The sequence below is a fragment of the Salmo trutta genome, chromosome 4 (genome assembly GCF_901001165.1).
Source record: "Salmo trutta chromosome 4, fSalTru1.1, whole genome shotgun sequence".
NCBI classification, from domain to species: domain Eukaryota; kingdom Metazoa; phylum Chordata; class Actinopteri; order Salmoniformes; family Salmonidae; genus Salmo; species Salmo trutta.
In genome coordinates this window covers 18,777,648-18,800,358 of record NC_042960.1, presented here as the reverse complement: position 1 = coordinate 18,800,358, position 22,711 = coordinate 18,777,648, and the positions used below count along the sequence as shown (strand labels likewise).

Genomic DNA, 22,711 nt, shown 5'->3' with positions numbered 1-22,711 from the left:
CTCATCAGGGTCAGGCAGTCAGGGAAGACCAGTCTGTGACTGCGCAGAGGGGAACTTTTGCAGATGCAACACTTTACTCTCTCAGTGCAGCAAACACTGGACAGGCAAGAAGCTTCAAGATTAAAATGATTTTAAAGCAGTTAGACAAACCTCAAGTTGATTTCCAAACTGTATCATGGGTTGATAGTAGCTTTTCACGATGACACAAAACATGTAAAATAAAAATGTGGGAAGACCAGGGAGACACTATTGATGATGATGAATGGATACAGATATGCCCTGTCATGTTCATATCATCTCAGACATAAATGGCTGCAGTTTAAGATCATCCATAGAATGTACTACAGTGGAAAGAAAAAGTATTTGAACCCTTTGATATTACCTGGAGTCTAATTCACAACACAGCCCCTTTTTTTCAATTTTCGCCTAAAATGACATACCCAAATATAACTGCCTGTAACTCAGGCCATGAAGCAAGGATATGCATATTCTTGGTACCATTTGAAAGGAAACACTTTGAAGTTTGTGGAAATGTGAAAGGAATGTAGGAGAATATAACACAATAGATCTGGTAAAAGATAATACATAGAAATAATTATTTTGTATTTTTTTGTACAATCATCTTTGAAAGGCGATAAGGTATTATTCCAGCCCAGCTGCAATTTCACTAGATGGCAGCAGTGTATGTGCAACGTTTTAGACTGATCCAATGAACCATTGTATTTCTGTTCAAAATGTTGTATCAAGACTTCCCAAATGTGCCTAATTTGTTTATTAATAGCTTTTCATGTTCAAAACTGTGCACTCTCCTCAAACAATAGCATGGTATTATTTCACTGTAATAGCTACTGTAAATTGGACAGTGCAGTTAGATTAACAAGAATTTAAGCTTTCTGCAAATATCAGATATGTCTATGTCCTGGAAAATGTTCTTGTTACTTACAACCTCATGCTAATTGCATTAGCCTACATTAGCTCAACCGTCCCTTGGAAGGGACACCGATCACAAAGATGTTTTAATTAATAACACACAAACAATTATATGCTTTCATGTCTTTATTGAACACACCGTATAAACATTCACAGTGCAGGGTGGAAAAAGTATGTGAACCCTTGGTTTTAATAACTGGTTCACCCTACTTTGGCAGCAATAACCTCAACCAAAGTGTTCTGTAGTTGCGGATCAGACCTGCACAGCGGTCAGGAGGAATGTTGGACCGTTCAGCAATATTCTTGGGATGTCTGGTGTGAACCGCCCTCGAGGTCATGCCACAGCATCTCAATTGGGTTGAGGTCAGGACTCTGACTGGACCACTCCAGAAGGCATATTTTCTTCTGTGAAGCCATTCTGTTGTTAATTTACATCTGTGTTTTGGGTCGTTATCCTGTTGCATCACCCAACTTCTGTTGAGCTTCAATTGGCGGACAGATAGCCTTACATTCTCATGCAAAATGTCTTGATAAACTTTGGAATACATTTTTTCGTCATTGACAGCAAGCTGTCCAGGCCCTGAGGCAGCAAAGCAGCTCCAAACCATGATGCTCCCATCACCATACTTTACAGTTGAGATGAGATTGATGTTGATGTGCTGTGCCTTTTTTTTCTCCGCACATAGTGATGTGTGTTCCTTCTAAACAACTAAACTTTAGTTTCATCTGTCCACAGAAAATGTTGCCAGTAGCGCTGTGGAACACCCAGATGCTCTTTTGTTAACTTCAATGTGTGCAACAATGTTTTTTTTGGACAGCAGTGTCTTCTTCCGTGTTGTCCTCCCATGAACACCATTCTTGTTTACTATTTTACGTATCACAGACTTGTCAACAGAGATGTAAGCATGTTCCAGAGATGTCTTTAAGTCCGTAGCTGACACTCTAAGTTTCTTCTTAACATTGAGCATTCTGCACTGTACTCTTGCAGTCCTCTTCGCGGGGCGGCCACTCCTCTAACCGTGGACTGATGAACATCAAGGCTTTTAGAGATACTTTTGTAACCCTTTCCAGCTTTATGCAAGTCAACTTTTCTTAATCTTGGGTCTTCTGAGATCTCTTTTGTTTGAGGCATGGTTCACATCAGGCAATGCTTATTGTGAATAGCAAACTCACATTTTGTGAGTGTTTTTATAGGGCAGGGCAGCTCTAACTAACATCTCCAATCTCGTGTCAATGATTGTACTCCAGGTTGGCAGACTCCTGATTCCAATTAGCTTTTGGAGAAAGCCTAGGGTTTTTCCAAACTACACTGTGAATGTTGTTTGGGCTAGGGGGCAGTATTGAGAATTTTTGAAAAAAATATGTGCCCATTTTTAACTGCCTCCTACACCAACTCAGAAGCTAGAATATGCATATTATTGTTCAGGTTTGGATAGAAAACACTCAGAATTTTCTAAAACAGTTTGAATGGTGTCTGTAAGTATAACAAAACTCATATTGCAGGCAAAAACCTGTGAAAAATAGATTTTAAAAAAATGTGAATTTTGTGACTGTACTATTTAGTGTCATTGTTTTATAGATACCATAGTGAGAAAGGATTCAGTTCGCAACTCCTACGGCTTCCACTAGATGTCAACGATCTTTATAAAGTTGTTTGAAGCATCTGTGATGAACAGGGGGCAAATTAGAATGCAAGGAAGTTGACACGTCATCACTTCATTTTTTGCGCCTGCGCATAAATCTGAGAAGACTGTGGTTGTCATAATCGTTTATCTAGACACTTGATAGGTTGTGTGAAAATATTACTGATGTTTCACGTTAAAAATGGACCAAAAGATTAATGCTAAACAACGTTTGACATGTTTGAACAAATGTAAATAGATTATTTACTAGGTTTTTTTTAGCTTTTCGGCGTGACTTTACACCCCCCACCTCGTTTTGTGGGAGCCTACTGAACGCTAACTATTTGGTGTTATTTGGACATAAATTATGAACTTTGTCAAAAGAAACCACATTTGTTCTGGACCTGGGATCCCTGGCAGTGCCTTCTGATGGAGATAATCAAAGGTAAGGGGATATTTACAATGTTATTATCGATATTAGATGATGCTAACTGTATAGCTTAGCTTATAGCTTAGCTTATTGTTCTTAGCATAGTACCCCGTTTATTGCAAAATGTGATTTCCCAGTAAAGTTATTTTGAGATCTGGCCATTCGGTAGCAATTACGAGATGATAATATATTATTCTTTGAATGACAATATTATAATTTACCAATGTTTTCGAATTCCGTGATTTGTAATGCTGGATTCACTGGGAGCATTCGAGCCGAAAAAAATTCTGAATTTCACCGCGACTGTAAATGCTGTTTTTGGATATAAATATGAACTTGATGGAACTAAAAATGCATGTATTGTATAACATAATGTCCTATGAGTGTCATCTGATGCAGATTGTCAAAGGTAAGTGCATAATTCTAGCTAGTTTTCTGTCTGTTGATGCCCTTCTTTGAATTGGCTAAACATTACACACAGCTATTGTCAATGTACTCTCCTAACAACCTAACTTTATGCATTCTCCGTAAAGCCTCTGAAAATCGGACAGCGTGGTTAGATTTAGGAGATATATCTTTCAAATGGAGGAAAATAGTTGATTATTTGAGTATTTGAAATGATTACTCTTGCAGTTTTGAATTCCCCGCCATGGTCACATGACAATGAATCCCAATACCGGGATAAGATCGGGATAAGATCCTCAACAGGTTATTAAATGATGCATTCAAAATAGACAATAAAAATACAATAATTTGTGTGTTATTAGTTTAAGCAGACTGCGTTTGTCTCTTGTGACTTAGATGAAGATCAGATCAAATTTTATGACCAATTTATGCAGAAATCCAGATAATTTCAAAGGGTTCACATACTTCTTCTTGCCACTGTATATGCAAGTTAAACTGAATATCATGCATTCAGAAATGGCATTATTCTGCTGGAGGTGTAAAGCACAAAAGGGGGCAAATTTGCAAATGTTTTTGTCTTGTGAAGGGTGAATGAATTTTGGCAAAGAGTATGTTCTTTTATCTCATTATGTCCACATATTCTCCCTGTTTTTGTTTGCTTGGAAATGTTGATACTGGAGACTGTTATCAGAAGAAACCGTGTAACCTAGCATTTATAGCGGCTAAGAAATGCATTGCCATTAATTGGAAGGTTGGTTATCCTCCCACAATGTCACAATGGATGGCAGAAATGTCAAGTTATGTATCACTAGATTTGATTTATTACACAATTAAGGGTATACTGTGCAACTTTCATAAGGTCTGTATTCCTTATATGGAATACTGTATGATAAATGGAGTCTGTATTGAAAACATGCCCACGTCAGGTGAGATACCCACTTAGGCAATCCCTAGCTGCCGGGCTGCTCAGTCTTGGCCCTTGGGTCACTCTGGCCTTGGCCTATCTTAATGAAGGGAAAAAGGCCATTCTTGAACATGGGGTGAAACATTCTTACTAATCTGCTAGAGAACCAGTTTGTATTTAAGTACAACTTTTGTATGACTAAGGCCTTTAGTGAGAGGTCTAATGGTTTAATATTTAATCATTTTTGCCCTCTGAATTCATATTCTTAATATACAGTGGGGAGAACAAGTATTTGATACATTGCCGATTTTGCAGTTTTTCCTACTTACAAAGCATGTAGAGGTCTGTAATTTTTATCATAGGTTCACTTCAACTGTGAGAGACGGAATCTAAAACAAAAATCCAGAAAAACACATTGTATGATTTGACCCAGCTGCCTCTAATTGGAGGTCATATTTAGTAGGGGTGTTTTTTCCTGTTTGTGGGTAGTTGTTTCCTGTTTAGTGTATGTTCACCTGACGGAACTGTTCTCGGTCGTTTTTGTCCTAAGTGTCTTAACAATTAAAGTAAAGTATGAGCACTTCACACGCCGCGCCTTGGTCCCCTTTGTACGACCCGCGTTACACATAAAGAATTACCTCACTCTTCCAGAGACCTCCTAATCGTCTTTCAGATACGGATAAAGCTAAGTTAGTTAACCAACAAACTGGATGACATTAACAAGGTTAAGGCAGGAGGTGCTTTCATCAGATCAATGAAAAAATGGCTTGAAGGAGAGCAGAACTCTACTTATTTTTTCATACTGGATACATTTAACTCTAAAAGTAACACCACTCAACAGTTAAAGGGAATGATATGATCTCTGATGTCCCTAGGACAATTGACAACTTCTGTGCCAATATTTACAGGAACTTACAGTACCGTGAATAAATATTTGCCCACTTTCTGGTTCTCTATTTTTGCATATTTTTGATACTGAATTATCAGATATTCAACCAAAACCTAATATTAAATAAAGGGAACCTGAGTTTACAAATAACAACAAAATGCCCTTGTGTGTGTATAAGTAATTTCCCCCTTACACTCAAAAACCTTTAGCTGCAATGACTGCAACCAATTTTTTTTATTTCACCTTTATTTAACCAGTTAGATAAAGCAAAGCAAATGCTTCCTGTAGTTGTTGATCAGTCTCTCACATCACTGTGGAGGAATTTTGTCCACTCTTGCATGCATAACCTTCAGTGACATTTGTAGATTTTCAAGCATGAACTGCTTGTTTCAAGTTCTGCCGCAACATCTAAATTGGGATTGGGTCTGGACTTTGACTCAGCCATTCCAAAACTAAAAATGTGTTGATTTTAAACAATTTTCATGTAGACTTGTCTGTTTTTGATAATTGTCTTGCTGCATGACCCAGCTGCGCTTCAGCTCACAGACGGATTGCCAGACAATTCTCTGATACATAGCAGAATTCATGTTTCCTTCTATGGCAAGTCATCCAGGTCCCGAGGCAGCAAAGCATCCACAATCCATCACACTACCACCTGCTTGACCGTTGGTATGAGGTTCTTACTGTGGAATGCAATGTTTGGTTTTCACCAGACATAATGGGACCCATCTCATCAACAAACAAAAAAATGGAAGCACTTGGATGATCATCAAGACTCTTGGAAGAATGTTCTACGGAGAGATGAGTCAAAGGTATAACTTTTTGGACAACTTGTTTCCCATTATGCCTGGCGAAAACCAAACACATCTTGGGTGAATCTGAGCTAGGTCTAACCTGCTTATGAGAAACCAAGGCCATACAGCTATTGGGCTTTCACTCTAACCATTGATCCCAGTGGAGTCACTGTGTACAGCTGTCCCGACGGCAGACTGTCATGTCTTTCGTAGGTAGTGGACCAAGGCGCAGCGGGTTGAGAGCTCATATTTCACTTTTATTGAACACCAAAACGTACGAACAAACAGGATGCAGGCTAAATACAAAGCTATGCAACTACAACTACCCACAATACCCCATACAAAACAACCCCTATACATAGGACCTTCAATCAGAGGCAACGATAAACAGCTGTCTCCAATTGAAGGCCCCAATCCCAATTACCTAAACATAGAAATAGAAACGACTAGACGGAACATAGAAATACACTAACATAGAACAATGACCAAAACCCCGGAATACATAAACCAAACACCACTCTACATACACACACACCCCGAACCATATAAAACAAATACCCCCTGCCACGTCCTGACCAAACTATAATAACAAATAACCCCTTTACTGGTCAGGACGTGACACCGACTTTCTGTCTAACCGGCTAATAATCATTGCATGCAATACGATTTTGGCAACTACAGTAACTCTACCTTCATATCACCCCCAAATAATTTTACAAATACAAATGGTACACTTATTGTGCATCGTTTTGACACAGATTCCCACATTGGTGTTTTTCGTTGCATATTTACCTGAACTTGGACACTAAAGGAAAACAAAACAAACATTGGCTCAAAGATATGTTATACAAAACATCTTTGTGGAAATCTGTGTTAAAACAGCTAACACTAAGCTTATCTTGTGTAGGCCTACTTTTAAAGTTATTTCTGAATTATAATTATGTTGAATGTTCAAGATGTCCAAAACTGTATCGCAATCAAGGATCAACTGTTGCTCGATAGAGAATTTCACACTTGACCAAATCCCCTCAGCTAATCAAAAGGGAAGTTGAATTTCTCCAATTTGGAGTCAGAAGGGCAAGGTATTACCAGGGATAACAGACTTAGATTTGATTAGACAAAGTGTACTGTCCTCAGAAGATTGAAATCCTTTCCACAGCTCACATACATATAAAGAAAGCACAAAAACACACAAGACAGAAGCAAAAGAGACAATTAGACAGAGGCCTAATCAGGCATGACATGTCAGTCTACATAGAGACCATTTCAACGATTTCCATGATGGTTCCATATCATTTCAAAATGAAGCCTGGAGAGTAAATATGCCTACAATCAAAGCTGGGATAAGACCTGAGGTGGTAGGAAAAAAGTTGACTAGACACAGCACAGTTCAATCATATCTTGTAAATTATGTCCGACTTAAGTTTGTTGTCTGATTCCTGTTAATGTTGAATGTGTTTGACGTCCACGGTCTGTGAGGCAAATGAAGCAGGGGCTTTTGTGACCAAATGGCGGTCGCTTGAGCAGAGGGTAGTTATTCTTAGTCAGCCAGCGTAGTCAGCAGAGGCTTGGCTTTCACTCTACCGGGTGTTAATCTGAGCAATAATAAAAGACAGAAAGTGAAATATTTTTGTTGCTAAAAGTTACAAAACATTTGCAGAGCCTCTATTAGAGTATGCCTAGTAGAGTGTAAATCCAGATTAAGGCCGTTATAGGCTATAGTCAGTCTTGGCAGTTACCGATATGCAAGAAGTGATTTTCATTAATCAAAGTAATACAAAGGCTATTTCCTATTTTTCTACCCTTAATAACTTCTCCTTCTCATGTTTTGACATCTATGTCCTCAAGCATTTAGTCGACCTGTGGATAAGTATTATTATTAGTAGTAGTGGTGGTGGTGGTGGTAGTAGTAGCATCCTCATTTTGTATTTTTTGTAGTTGTTGATAACACGTCCTTCTCTTGCTAGACGAAGAAGGTGTGTGAAGCTGGGAGGAGGGCAGAAGGCAGCATCCCATTGGCCTTCATGGTATGGATTGAGTACCCTATGAACGGTAAACCCATATTCCATTATTCAGGTAATGTACTTTTCAAATACATATTATGTACTATGAGCGACATGTTGTGGCTTGTGCAATGCACTTTTATCTAAAATAAGATGCGGCTAACAGTGAAACATAGAATTTTCCAACAGAATGGTTAGGCCTGTTATATAACATGTCATAGTGTTAAGATAGCAAATGAATAGTCTAACCCAAATGTTATGCTTTGTTACAGTCTCATAAATGATGACTTAGTCTATGTAATTTGATACATTGTTTTATGGTAGTGGAATTATTCAGAAGGGAAGCACTGTGCTTTCAATGACAGTTGTTGTGCAGTGTAGATATGATTCATTCTGGATTTTAAAAAAATCCATGTGAAGACCCTGGGTTCCTGAAAGGCATTTGGACAGGAAGTGGAAAGTGGAAAGTCAAACTCCTAGAACACTCCCAGAAAAAGAAAGCCCCCCCCAAAAAAAGAATTTGAGATGTAAACTTTTGTTTTTATTGGTCATGAATTTGTATGTTTTATGTCTCTCTGTATGTCATGAATTTGTTTCCTATCGCAGTGCATTTTCTTGTACGTAAAACAAATATTGGAAAATCTGACAAAGAAATCTCTAGGAGACAAAATTAAATTAGCTGTGAATAAACGGTTACTCGCTCTGAACCACATAGCTCTTTTGCTGTTCTTTGGAAGCAAAACATCTGATTGAAACCAATAATATTGAGTGCAAACAATTTGGTTTAATTTGAAGTTATTTCTGTGGGAGTTTACATTCTAGGGAATAAGCTGGTTTGCTGGGTCCTCCATATTACATTACATGACTCGGTTTTATGTAGTAACAAAAAAAAAAGTTTGGTGGAACTTTGATGCGTATACTAATGCAAATCCATGTTATATGTGGTTAGTTTTATGTGACCTTCCCTTTAATGCATTTTCTTGGTGTGTTTTTCCAATTAGGGGGTGGTTGAAATTTACACTATTGTGACCCGGAGGAAAATGGAGGAGAGTCATGCTTTTTCAATTTCAGTCAAGGGGAAGGTTTAGTATTTTTTTATTTAGTACAGGGAAGGGTCATGCCATTTGTTACCTTCTCCCATTTCTAATCAACTCATCCCTAACCACTGGCCCCTCTGACTTCAAGATGGCCAATCGCTCCCCTTCTCAAAAAACCAACACTTGACCCCTCTGATGTCAATCTACAGACCGGTATCCCTTTCTTTTCTTTCCAAAACACTTGAGCGTGCTGTCTCTGACCAACTCTCTGGTTATCTCTCTCAGAACAATCTTCTTGACCCTAACCAGTCAGGCTTAAAGGCGGCTCACTCAACTGAGACCGTTCTCCTCTGTGTCACAGAGGCTCTCTTCTCTGCCAAAGCTGACTCTCTCTCTCATCCTACTAGATCTGTCCGCTGCCTTCGCCAGCATGGACCATCAGATCTCTCCTTCCTGCTCTTCTCCTTCCAACTTCTGACACCCAAGTGGCAACATGGGTCTAAGCTTAGATGTCGGCCAACCACCTCAAGACCAACCTCGACAAAACAGAGCTGATCTTCCTCCCGGGAAAGGCCTTCGCGTGACCCTGGACAACACCCTGTCGTTCTCTGTAAACATCAAAGCAGGGACTCGCTCCTGCAGGTTCATGGTGTACAACATCCGTAGAGTACAACATTTCCTCACACAGGAAGCGGTGCAGGTCCTAGTCCAGACACTTGTCATCTCCCATCTAGACTACTGCAACTCTCTGTTGGCTGGGCTCCACTCTTGTCCCATCCAACCCCTGCAACTTATCCAGAATCCCGCAGCCCACCTGGTGTTCAACCTTCCTAAGTTCTCCCATGTCACCCCGCTCCTCCTCACACTGCATTGGCTTCCAGTCGAAGCTCGAATCATCTTTACGACCCTGGTGGTTACCTATGGAGCAGCAAGGGGAACTGCACCTCCTTACCTTCAGGCTATGCTCAAAGCCTACATCCCAAACCGAGCACTCCATTCCACCACCTCTAGAATCTTGGCCCTCCCACCCCTTGGCCCTGGCACCCCAGCTCCCGCTCAGCCCAGTCAAAGCTCTTCTCTGGTGGAAACGTATTTACGCGCAAATATTTATATAAAAACCATCATATCGATGTAAACTTGGAGTCACACGATGATACAGTGTGTGGTCCTCCCACTACGACTCGGAAACCATGCAGTTTATTAGGCTACAGATGAAATAACTTATGAACTTCACAGGGTGTTGAAATTGCACTGTGATCTTGATGCTCCTTTCCAATAAATATCGAGGATCTGATTCTGGTGACATGATGATCAATACTTGACTGCCGTTTTACATATAAAAAACATCCATAATAATCTCATCATGTAGACCAGGGTTAGGGAACCTTGTTCCTGGAGTTCCGCAGGTACTGCAGGATTTTGTTCCAACTAGGCACCACACCTGACCAACTGAGGTAATTCAGCCATTCAGTGATTGCCTAAATTCAACACACCTGGTCTTCCAGGTCGGTTAAATCAAAAACATGAAGTGTCTGCGGCACTTCATCAACATGGTTGCCTATCCCTGATGTAGACTTTACCCGCACAGCCTTAACACTATATCTGTGATCTGTTGGCTAGAGTGCACATGCCAAGACCATAGTACACATTTGCTCGTGACAATACTATTGGTATAGTTGAAAATGCGATGGAAACATATTGAACTTTCGATTTTTATCCAGTACATGAAAACTTAAGCGAAAAGTGCATTTTGTGTGTGTTACGTCATCAAACACTGATTTTTATCCTCAATTTCAATTTGGTAGAAAAGGGGTGGGAAAATGAGCATATTTTTTCTTTATGCGTATTCTAGGGTATTTGCATGAAAATCTGTCCCAATTGGATGAAAACCTAGCTTATGACATAGAAGGATGCGCTACAACCTTCTATATCCGAGGAGACACGTTTACTTTGCTTGGGAAGTAATGTGTGATTCTGTCACTATCAATTGAAGTTCCACATTTCAACAAGCTATTATACAACATCTCTAAATCAGTCAGGAGTAAGCCAGGAAGGAACGAAAATGAATTATTTAGGCTATATTCACATTATTTCAAGGGTATAGCCTGCCATTTAAAACCTCTTACAGCTCTTTAAGGATAGGGGGCAGTATTGAGAATTCCGGAAAAAATATGTGCCCATATTAAACTGCCTCCTACTCAAACTCAGAAGCTAGGATATGCATATTATTACTAGATTTGGATAGAAAACACTCTGAAGTTTCTAAAACCGTTTGAATGGTGTCTGTTAGTATAACAGAACTCATATGGCAAGCAAAGAACCTGAGAGAAATTCTAACCGGAAGTGGAAATCTGGATGTGTGGGCTCTATTCAAGTCTTTGCCTATTGAATACACAGTGACTCAGTAATCATTGTGCACTTCCTAAAGCTTCCACCAGATGTCAACAGTCATTACAAAGTTGTTTGAGGATTCTATGGTGAACAGGAAGGCCGGAAAGTTGGTCACACAGGGAAGGACATCTGTTCATTGGGTGCGCGTCCACGCGAGAGTTAGCTCTTTTCCAAAACGTTTTTCACATTTGTTGTGGACCTGGGGTCCTGGAAGTGCCTTCTGATGAAGATTATTAAAGGTAAGGGAATATTTATAATACAATATATGACTGTAAATGGTTCCAAGATGGCGCTAGTCTGTATCGGCTAGCCTATTTTTCTGAGCATAGTACCTCGTTTATTGCAAAGTATGATTTCCCAGTAAAGTTATTTTTAAATCTGGCAATGCGGTTGCATTCACGAGATGTTAATCTATAATTCTTTGAATGACAATATTATATTTAAAAAATGTTTTCGAATAGAAATTTAGTAAATTGTAGCACTGATTCACCGGCGGTGTTGGATGGAAAATATTTTCTGAACATCACGCGCCAATGTAAAATGCTGTTTTTATATATAAATATGAAGTTGATAGAACAAAAGAATGCATGTATTGTGTAACATGATGTCCTAGGAGTGTCATCTGATGAAGATTGTCAAAGGTTAGTGCTTCATTTAGCTGTGTTTTGGTTATTTGTGATGCATGTGGTTGGTCGGAAAATAGCGGTGTGGTTATTTGTGTCGATGTACTCTCCTAACATAATGTAATGTTTTGCTTTCGCTGTAAAGCCTTTTTGAAATCGGACAACGTGGTTCAATTCAGGAGAAGTGTATCTATAAAACGGTGTAAGATAGTCCTATGTTTGAGAAGTAGAAATTATTAGATTTGTTGTTTTGAATATGGCGCTCTGATTTTTCACTAAACTCGGTCCCGCTCACGGGATCGAGAGACGTAAGAAGTTTTAAGAAATTAATTGTGACACGGAGGCAGGAGCGCTCAGCATTTCAACAAGACATCAACAACAACAGCACTGTAAAACCTCTTCAGGAATGGTGTGCCTAAAACAGGACAGTTGTTGTTCAATATGCTTTTTAAAATTTTTACCTGGCAAGTCAGTTAAGAACAAATTCTTATTTTCAATGACAGCCTAAGAACAGTGGGTTAACGCTGCCTTGTTCAGGGGCAGAACGACAGATTTTTACCTTGTCAGCTCAGGGATTTGATCTTGCAACCTTTAGGTTACTAGTCCAATACTATAACCACTAGGCTACCTGCCACCCATGTGACTAGAATGAAGTTGTAAACAACAGCCAAGTTTCTGGGACATAGACATGGACATGTCTTATATGGGCAGAAAGCTTACATTCTTGTTAACCTAACTGCAGTGCCCAATTTACAGAAGCCATCACAGCAAAAAATACCATGCAATTGTTTGAGGATAGTGCACAATAACAAAACACTTTTATCACGGCAACTCCTCGCAGACAAGATACAACATTTTGTGTAGTAATGTAATTCTTCACTGGATCAGTCTGAAACTTTGCACACACACTGCTGGCATGTTGTGGACAACATCTTAATTACACATAGAATCATATCTCAATGTATGGCCTTGCATGTTTTTTTGTTTGTATAATCTTTTACCAGATCTAATGTGTTATATTCTCCCACATTAATTTCACATTTCCACAAACGTCAAAGTGTTCCCTTTCAAATGGTAACAAGACTATGCATATCCTTGCTTCAGGTACTGAGCTATAGATTTGGGTATGCCATTGCAGGTGAAAATCAGTCCTTAGCAACATGCATATCCATTTTGCATTTAGAATGTATAAATAGACATTTCCAATAACAATTACTTATAATTAAACAATAATGACACCAAAAAAATGCCTTATTAAGCTATACAGTCATTCTACAGTGCCTTTGAATTAACTTTAAGAAACACGAGTTTGTCCAGTCTTTGGTTTGAGGATCATGTGGTGAGCTATGCATGCCTAGTTTGTTAATTTAGCATAGCAGATGCTCTTGTATTCCCATGCCCAGTCAACACAAATCTATTTTGTAACAACAATATCATGGAATAAAATATAATAAATTAGTAGATAGTTTCCTGAATGTAAAAAAATTTACAAGCGCATATACTGTAGGCCTACCTAATTATATTTAAATTTTTAGTCATTTAGCATACGCTCTTATCCAGAGCAACTTACAGTGGTGAATACATACATTTCACGCATTTTTTTTGTTTGTTTTGGCCCCCCATGGGAATCGAACCCACAACCCTGGCGTTGCACACACCATGCTCTACCAACTGAGCCACAGGCTCTGTGTTAAAACACAAATGTCTTCTTCTCAAATTCGAAGATTAGATACTTCAGATGTAACTTGTTCATTTTTACACTGTTAGCACTGTTCCTAACTTAGACTATCCTCTTATTTAACAGCCTGTATTGAAATCACAACCTCTCTGGTGCTGCAGCATGCGCTCATTCATTGTCTTGCTCTGGTGTGATATTAAAAGATTCTGCTTGTCTCCAGTCATGTAAAATGAAGTAGAACTGCATAAATGTGTTTATAAAAGGCCATTTCTTCTCAGAATTCAAATAAGATGATAGATTCATGCAGTGCTTTTATTATAATGGGGATCTTTTCCCCCCTCCCCTTGTCCGCAGTGGAATGTGAATCCACAACCTGACAACTTTGGCATGTAGGCTAATGCTTACAAAATGAAGAACAGTTTCTAAAACTACATATCTAAAGACTCTGGTCTGTCCTAGGATTGAGGGTAAATGGTAGGCATGTTCTCTGCTATCCACTGTTTCATTTTGGGTACAGGGGAGGGTCACTTGTCTTATTTCAAGAGTTCAGGGAGGGTAAAAATATATTTTACTGAAGGGTCATCCATTTACATTTCAGAGAGGTCCAATTTTCTCCAGGTATCCCTCCGTTATAAATAACTTACAGTTCACAAGCACCTCAGTCAAGAAACTCAAGATAGATCTGACAGACAAAACCAAAACCTGAAAACCCACATCATTTCCTTCTCACACTACATCTTAAATACTTTGAGGGCTTGTTTCCCAGACACATATTAGGCCTAGTCCTGGACCAAAAGCCTATTTTAATGGAGATTCTACATTGTGCATACTCTTTTTAGTCCAGGGCTTAATCTGTGTCCAGGAAACAGGCCCTGAATGTTTGATCTACAGGGGTTCTTCATTTTGTTGATGGACCTATGCTCATTGTCATTCAATAATGCAACACCATGGAGGAGATTCCCAACTGTAGTTCTTATCACGACAATAATGTTTTAAATCGTCACACAAAACATAAACACAGTTGTTCATATTACAGTTTCAGAAAAGGGAAGTTGTTCAAGAGCAGCGCTTTAGGCAAGTCGGACAAACATCTAATGCAGTGAGTTGATAAAATCTTGTTACCAAGAGAAAATGCTCTCTCTTCTCCATCCTGAACACAGAGGAGAATGGCTTGTGTGAGCTCACATTCAAGCCCAACATTCAAATAAGAGGCAAATTGGTTGCAGTCAGATCACTAGTCCCAGAGAAATATATAAAAAGTCACCTGCCTGTTAAAATGAGTTACTCAAGTTGATCAACTTCGCTTTCTCTATGAGATTCAACAGAGTTTGTCTGCACACATTTTTCCAAACAACTGTTGTTAGGTGTATCCATCAAAGCTTGTGAACATAGCCGCAGGAAATAGGGTTGCTATAACACCCGCTGAAAAAAAAAATAAGGAAAAAAACCTACAAAAAACAGCACCCAGCCCTCACCATCAAACTGCTTTCTGCGGCTATGCTTGTGCACAGAAAAACTCCATACAACCTTAGCAAATGGTTCAATGCCTCCTTTTTATATCAGTTGTGTCACTTGAGGGTGTACGCTATGCCTGGAACAACAGTGGAAGTCCCATAAAATTGTATAAAGCATCAGGTAGCCAAGCCTGCAGATATAGTAATTACATTTGGGAACATAACTAATAAGACAAAAATAAGCCTACATGTATAGCTAACCTATATATATATATGACGTTTCTGTATCACATGGAAAAATGACTAAAGGTGTCACAAATGAGTTTAACAACAGCTGTCAAGTCTCTACAACCAAAGTCACAAAAATGAAGGTGCACATACCGAAGAGATACAGTAGCGTCTCCTTCAGTTTTTTTCTTTGAGAAAACAGCATTGTAGCCTACAGTCCATACAATCATCCAACTGGTTCCACTCAATCATCTACAAATAACATGACATAGTCTGAGATACTCAACAAGAGCGCCCAGACATTGAGTTTGTTAGTTTAAGCTGTCCCAGCGACCCGGGTGGGTGGAGTTTGCATTCATTTTGAAACAACTATAACTCCATCTACAGCTGTATTTGCTTTTCACACACAACACAAAAAAGAGGAGGGGCATGGAGGGAGATATTATCCTGTTATCCCAGCGGCAGCCTTGGTGGTGTACCCAGGAATCTTTGCAGTGTTTTTCAATATGATGAAACCGCATCAAAGGTTGTGTGCATTCTTTCTTCTCCAGATAATTTGTTTATGTTGTTTGATGGTGGATGAGCATTCCATTTCGAAGCAGAGAACAGAGAGAAAGAGAGAGAAAGAGAGAGAGAAAGAGGTGAAGAGAGATTAAACATCATTTTTTCAAAAAAACATTTTTCATCAAATCAAATTTAATTGGTCACATACACATATTTAGCAGATGTTATTGCGGGTGTAGCGGCGTGCATTTATTTAAAGGATATTGTGTGTTTGTGAAGGATTCACCATCCTGCTTTGTTAACAAGTTGACCAGGTGACACACTAATGATCTATTTAAAAAGGGCGTAATGTGTTTAGTCTCTGTGTGTGCAGACTCTCAGCTTTCATTTGAGGGTATTTTCATCCATATTGGGTGAACCGTTTAGGAATTACAGCACTTCTTGTTCATAGTTCCCCCATTTTAGGGGACCAAAAGTATTGGGACATTTCGTTTAGTTTGAAAATGTGTTGTAGGTTCTGTAGATCAGTGAAAAAAAAATCCCAATTGAAGCCCTTTTAATATTTAACTTTAAGGCGGCAAAATGTGAAAACTGTGCAAGGGTTTGTTGAATTACACTAGGCACTGGGGGCCCTATTCAGACTTGAGACAAGTTGATTTACTATGGACTTAAGCCCCCCAAAATATACTTAAGCCAATTTTTTGTCAATTTATCTCCGTCTGAATCGGGGCCTGTAAGAACTAAACTACCTAACCCAACACTACCAACCTCCCATCTCCATAAGTTGGTTGCACATTAGCCTTATGTTATCAGAGAACAATGTTTTTTTTTAAACTAATAATAGCTAATTGAAATCAATTACTGTACACTCAATAGTAACAATATCCTTACTTTTTAGCACTTTGACATTGTTTTTAATTGAAAGCAGGGTAACAATGAAATGTATTATTATTGATTACTTTTACTCTTAAATAATATGCATGTCAAGCAAATATGGCTACATAGATAAGCTTTGTCACAGACACGTTCATTTATTCTTCACATTCCTCACAGCTCGCTAAATACATTCTTGTAACACCTGAACTGACACATTTGTGAAAAGATAGCTGGACAGACAGGTTTCATCTGCATTCTGATTGGTTTTCTCAACTTTTGTGACGTTATTTTAAGTATATTGTATAATATTTTTTTCTATTTATTTTGGAGAAGAGCCTGTAGTTTGTGATTTATGAGGGATTGTGGAGTAGATGCCGTGGAATCAGGACAAGACCGAGGTAAGACAACAATGGACACATTTCTGTAATAGGGTGAACTAGAACTTTTATAAGATACACCGGCCAAAAATGACATGGCGACTTACAGTGGTGGCTGCTGAGCTGGATGTAGATGGTCTCTCATTGTCATGGGACAGACAGCACAAGCTGTGGTCAAAGACATGCTCCAATGGGATTCTGTTGAAAGATTGTTGCAGCTTAATGTCCCACACAGGAATAAGAGGACTGAGTAAGTAAGTATAACTTTTAACGCTAAGAAATATTGTAAATCTTGAACCTTTAAAATCTTGAAATTAATTCCACAATCATTTTGACATCCAAGGCAGTCACTCAGAAGCACGATATTTGGTAAATACTAGGCTTCTTTGAATAGAACATGGATATGTTGCCAGTAAACAGTGTTTATATTCACTCATTACGATATCTCTAGAAAAACACATTTATGAAAACAATATTACCAATTAGAGATAAATATTGTATTTATTTATCTGTTTAAACAGACCCTTGAGGTTAGAAACCTATTTTGAGAGGGTTATGTTAGCTAGTTAAACCATTTAGTGGTTAAGTCAGTTAATTCAGATGTACTAATGGCACTAAAGAAGTCTCTTTTCTTGTTCTACAGGAGTGTTTTTCACCAGAACAAGAACAGTTCACCACGTTCAGACACTCAACTATGACACTACGATAACTGCGACACCCTCATAACCCACAGGTTTTTTCTTCTCACGCTATAACAGTATCATTATTGAGACATTCACAGCATTCTCAACCATCTTCCCCATCTCATTTACTGCTCTGACCACATAGACGTTTTACATGGAGCCTACTGCCTGTTTCCTCAACCACGTGTCTATCGCTCTGCTATTGCTCTTCTCTATGTGACAGACATTTCCCTTTTAAAGAAGAACAGTCTGATACCGTTAAAAGCATCTTAAAAACTTGCCATACTTTGAATTTGATCTATAGTAGGGTTCTTCATTTTGTTGATGGACCCAACAACATTGGAAGACATTGATACAGCTGATGGTCACTTTAAATGGAACACTAGTCACTTTAATAAGGTTTACATACTGTTTTACCAATTTCATATGTACATACTGTATTTTACCATATTTTTTGTCAATGCCACTCAGACATTGCTTGTGATAAAATGTATATATTTCTTAATTACATTCTTTTACTTTTAGATTTGTGTGTATTGTTCTGAATTGTTAGATACTAGTGCACTGTTGGAGCTAGGAACACAAGCCTTTCGCTACACCTGCAATAACATCTGCTAAATATGTGTATGTGTCCAATATATTTTATTTGATGTACAATACATTTCTATGCGGATGACACTGTTCTCTATTCAAGTGGCAGCAGTTTGACTTTGGCTTTTGAAAAAGCTCAAACAGCTTTTAACATCCTTCAACAGAATCAGCATGATTTGAAGTTTCTTCTGAATTCCTCTAAAACAAAATACATAGTCTTTTCCAATACTAAACACTCTGGAAACCATGTCATTACTACATTGGAAGGAAATTCCATAGAGCAAGTGAAGACGTACAAATATCTGTGAGTTTGGTTGGATGAGAAACTGAGCTTCACTAATCATGTTGAGAACCTGGTAAAGAAGATCAAGTTGAGAATAGGTTTTTATTAACGGCATGAGGCTTGTTTTTCTTTGGAGACCAGAAAAGAGCTGGTATGGAGTACATTCCTGTCTGTCGTGGGCTTTTGTGATGTAATTTATATAAAAAGACCTCAAGCACTACCCTGAAGGCAATTGATTTTGACACATCACTGTGATCTCTATAGTGCTGTTGGCTGGTCGTCGTTGACTCTACTTAGGCTTACACATTGTTATACACTGCTCCAAAAAATAAAGGGAACACTTAAACAACACAATGTAACTCCAAGTCAATCACACTTCTGTGAAATCAAACTGTCCACTTAGGAAGCAACACTGATTGACAGTAAATTTCACATGCTGTTGTGCAAATGGAATAGACAACTGGTGGAAATTATAGGCAATTAGTGTAACAGTGTAGGTTCCATCCCTCTCTTCGCCCCAACCCGGGCTCGAACCAGGGACCCTTGCACACATCAACAACTGACACCCCACAAAGCACCGTTACCCATCGCGCCACAAAAGCCACGGCCCTTGCAACGCAAGGGGAAACCCTACTTCAAGTCTCAGAGCGAGTGACGTCACCGATTGAAACGCTATTAGCGCGCACCACCGCTAACTAACTAGCCATTTCACATCGGTTACACTAGCAAGACCCCCAATAAAGGAGTGGTTCTGCAGGTGGGGACCACAGACCACTTCTCAATTCCTATGCTTCCTGGCTGATGTTTTGGTCACATTTGAATGCTGGCGGTGCTTTCACTCTAGTGGTAGCATGAGACGGAGTCTACAACCCACACAAGTGGCTCAGGTAGTGCAGCTCATCCAGGATGGCACATCAATGCGAGCTGTGGCAAGAAGGTTTGCTGTGTCTGTCAGCGTAGTGTCCAGACAGGCCAGTACATCAGGAGACGTGGAGGAGGCCGTAGGAGGGCAACAACCCAGCAGCAGGACCGCGACCTCCGCCTTTGTGCAAGGAGGAGCAGGAGGAGCACTGCCAGAGCCCTGCAAAATGACCTCCAGCAGGCCACAAATGTGTATGTGTCTGCTCAAATGGTCAGAAACAGACTCCATGAGGGTGGTATGAGGGCTCGACGTCCACAGGTGGGGGTTGTGCTTACAGCCCAACACATTGCAGGACGTTTGGCATTTGCCAGAGAACACCAAGATTGGCAAATTCGCCACTGGCGCCCTGTGCTCTTCACAGATGAAAGCAGGTTCACACTGAGCACGTGACAGACCTGACAGAATCTGGAGACGCCGTGGAGAACGTTCTGCTGCCTGCAACATCCTCCAGCATGACTGGTTTGGCGGTGGGTCAGTCATGGTGTGGGGTGGCATTTCTTTAGGGTGCCGCACAGCCCTCCATGTGCTCGCCAGAGGTAGCCTGACTGCCATCAGGTACCGAGATGAGATCCTCAGACCCCTTGTGAGACCATATGCTGGTGCGGTTGGCCCTGGGTTCCTCCTAATTCAAGACAATGCTAGACCTCATGTGACTGGAGTGTGTCAGCAGTTCCTGCAAGAGGAAGGCATTGATGCTATGGACTGGCCCGCCCGTTCCCCAGACCTGAATCCAATTGAGCACATCTGGGACATCATGTCTCGCTCCATCCATCAACGCCACGTTGCACCACAGACTGTCCAGGAGTTGGCGGATGCTTTAGTCCAGCTCTGGGAAGAGATCCCTCAGGAGACCATCCGCCACCTCATCAAGAGCATGCCCAGGCGTTGTAGGGAGGTCATACAGGCACGTGGAGGCCACACACACTACTGAGCCTCATTTTGACTTGTTTTAAGGCCTTTACATCAAAGTTGGATCAGCCTGTAGTGTGGTTTTCCACTTTAATTTTGAGTGTGACTCCAAATCCAGACCTCCATGGGTTGATAAATTGGATTTCCATTGATTATTTTTGTGTGATTTTGTTGTCAGCACATTCAACTATGTAAAAAAAAAAGTATTTAATAAGATTATTTCATTCATTCAGATCTAGGATGTGTTATTTTAGTGTTCCCTTTATTTTTTTGAGCAGTATACTATGATTTATGAGGCCATTTTGGGAAAACTGCGACTTTATCGCTGTTCTTCTTTGATAAGGTCAGAAAATAAATACCAGTTACGGTCTAACTACTTACTTTTAACGGTTACTAAAATCAGAACGGATCATGGCAAAAAGTGTTGTAGTAACTAAGCTCCGTGGTTTTGTAATTCTGTCCAGACCAGCTTGAATCTCCAGGATCTTGTTTCCTTGGAAGAGTTTAAACGTTTGGTTGACTCACATGTTACTAAGGAATGTGATTGTCATTCGGACTTGATGCGGTGGTACATATATCATTTTTTATCTATGACGATTGTATGTTTCTGTAATTGAAATGTATGTCTGTCTACGTATAACATTTTTTTAATGGTGTGTCTACGTCTGTAAGTTGTTACAATATGTCTGATATTTGTATCAAACATTGCTCCCCCCTGCTGCTGCTGTCTTTGTTGGATCAGGTCTCTCTTGAAAAATGTTTTCACCGATTTGCGTCACCTCCTGAAGTCTGCAGAAAAGTCTGCAGATTTTCTCATGGGTAGTGCAGTGTTCCAAACTCAGCGATATTGTTTTATGTGATTTGACTTTGCCTTTTCTTGCCCTCAGACTGGGACAAGGATATGTCCTCCCTGCTGCTGCTGCTGCTTCATCTCCTCCCACCACCAGCAGGAGGGAAGAGGACTAAAATCAGTGCCAGTTCTTGTGCACTTTCATAAGGTAAGATGATACAGTCATTGTGGGGTTTCTCTTCATTGTCTTAACATGTTGAGAGTGACTTAAAAATACCCTTTGTGTGTTGCAGTCATTCTGCAGCATTGAAGACCATCTTGATGGGAGCCATGGTTGACAGCCATACCTCCTTGCCGTCGGAAGAAGACAGAACTACGACATCAAGAACTACTACATCATGGTGGACAAGAAGCTTGTTCCCTGCCAGGCAATTAGTAGTCTGAGTGCTTTTGATGAACTGTTCAAAGCCCACTTTGTCTTTAACCTGACGTATGATGATGCTCTTGTCAACTTCTGCACATTAGTGCAGACAACCATCTACAACATTGATGTAGGCAAAACAAGAGAAGCCCCTAGCTTGATAGAGTTGAGGACAAAACTTCTTAACTAGATAAATGCATGTTACGGTGCTTTTGTTGTCAAGCGTTGCACAGAAACAGCCAGTCATTGATATCTCATTTGAGAATTGAGCATAGCTTCTATCCCTTCACCAAGTTTAGATAGGTCTGTGCTCAAGATGGTTGTAGATGGCAGTTTTCAACATACTCTGTTTATTTTTGTTATTTTTTTTATAGTATTCATAAGGATATTGGTTAAGTAGTTGATGCATTAAGCTTAGAAGGGCTCTCTCATGTTGCTGATACTCCAGTCCAGTCAGAAGCTCCACAAATGGGTGACGACATTGGTGTCCCACATGATAACACTCAAAGTGATTGTTTTGAGAAGAATGGACAGTCTTGCTAAAGATATGTGTTTCTCCATCATTGCCAAGTAGCAAGCTAGTGGTGTTGCAAATAGTGTTGTTTCAACAGTAGTGTGTGATTTAGAAGAGCTTACTATTGGGCTGTACTCCCAAATTAAACAAGTTCTGTCAGTTATACCTATGGACAACCCCTCTATATCGGCTGTAAATGATAGTTTTGAGAACTTTGAAAACCCATTTGCCAGTTTAACACAGAAACCAAGAGAACAAAGTACTTCAACCAAAAATGGGGTGCTGTGGAGCCAGTAGAAGTAGTGTTGGGAGTTAGATATGATAGCAGGCGAAATACACAAATATGCATTTATGATCAAGTCCTAGTGAAAAACATTTTTGTATATATTCCTATAATGGAAACATTGACGTTCATGTGTCGCAATTCTGAAATCTGTATGTTATTGGAAAATG

General features: G+C 39.7%; 1 protein-coding gene and 1 long non-coding RNA gene across 8 annotated transcripts in view; one reads left to right on the top strand and one right to left on the bottom strand.

Annotated features, from left to right (window-relative positions):
- LOC115191978 (hepatocyte cell adhesion molecule-like) overlaps nt 1–22,711 on the bottom strand; it is a 54,929-nt gene that overhangs the window by 13,083 nt on the left and 19,135 nt on the right. For 3 of the 4 annotated variants that reach the window (XM_029750054.1, XM_029750056.1, XM_029750057.1), the window contains exon 1: nt 15,542–15,854. The exons of the other annotated variant lie outside the window; for it this stretch is intronic. In XM_029750054.1, the coding sequence (XP_029605914.1) occupies nt 15,542–15,593 (52 nt within the window). In that variant the 5' untranslated portion in view covers nt 15,594–15,854. Of the gene's footprint in view, nt 1–15,541; nt 15,855–22,711 lie in introns of those variants that run through there. 4 annotated transcript variants of the gene reach the window in all.
- LOC115191996 (uncharacterized) lies at nt 15,821–22,617 on the top strand. 4 transcript variants are annotated; one of them, XR_003877846.1, is made up of 4 exons: nt 16,062–17,166; nt 17,789–17,878; nt 21,421–21,531; nt 21,617–22,617. It is a non-coding gene; the product is annotated as an uncharacterized LOC115191996 (long non-coding RNA). The 4 variants fall into 4 exon arrangements; XR_003877844.1 differs by lacking the exons at nt 16,062–17,166; nt 17,789–17,878 and adding an exon at nt 15,821–15,914; XR_003877843.1 differs by lacking the exons at nt 16,062–17,166; nt 17,789–17,878 and adding an exon at nt 15,821–16,029.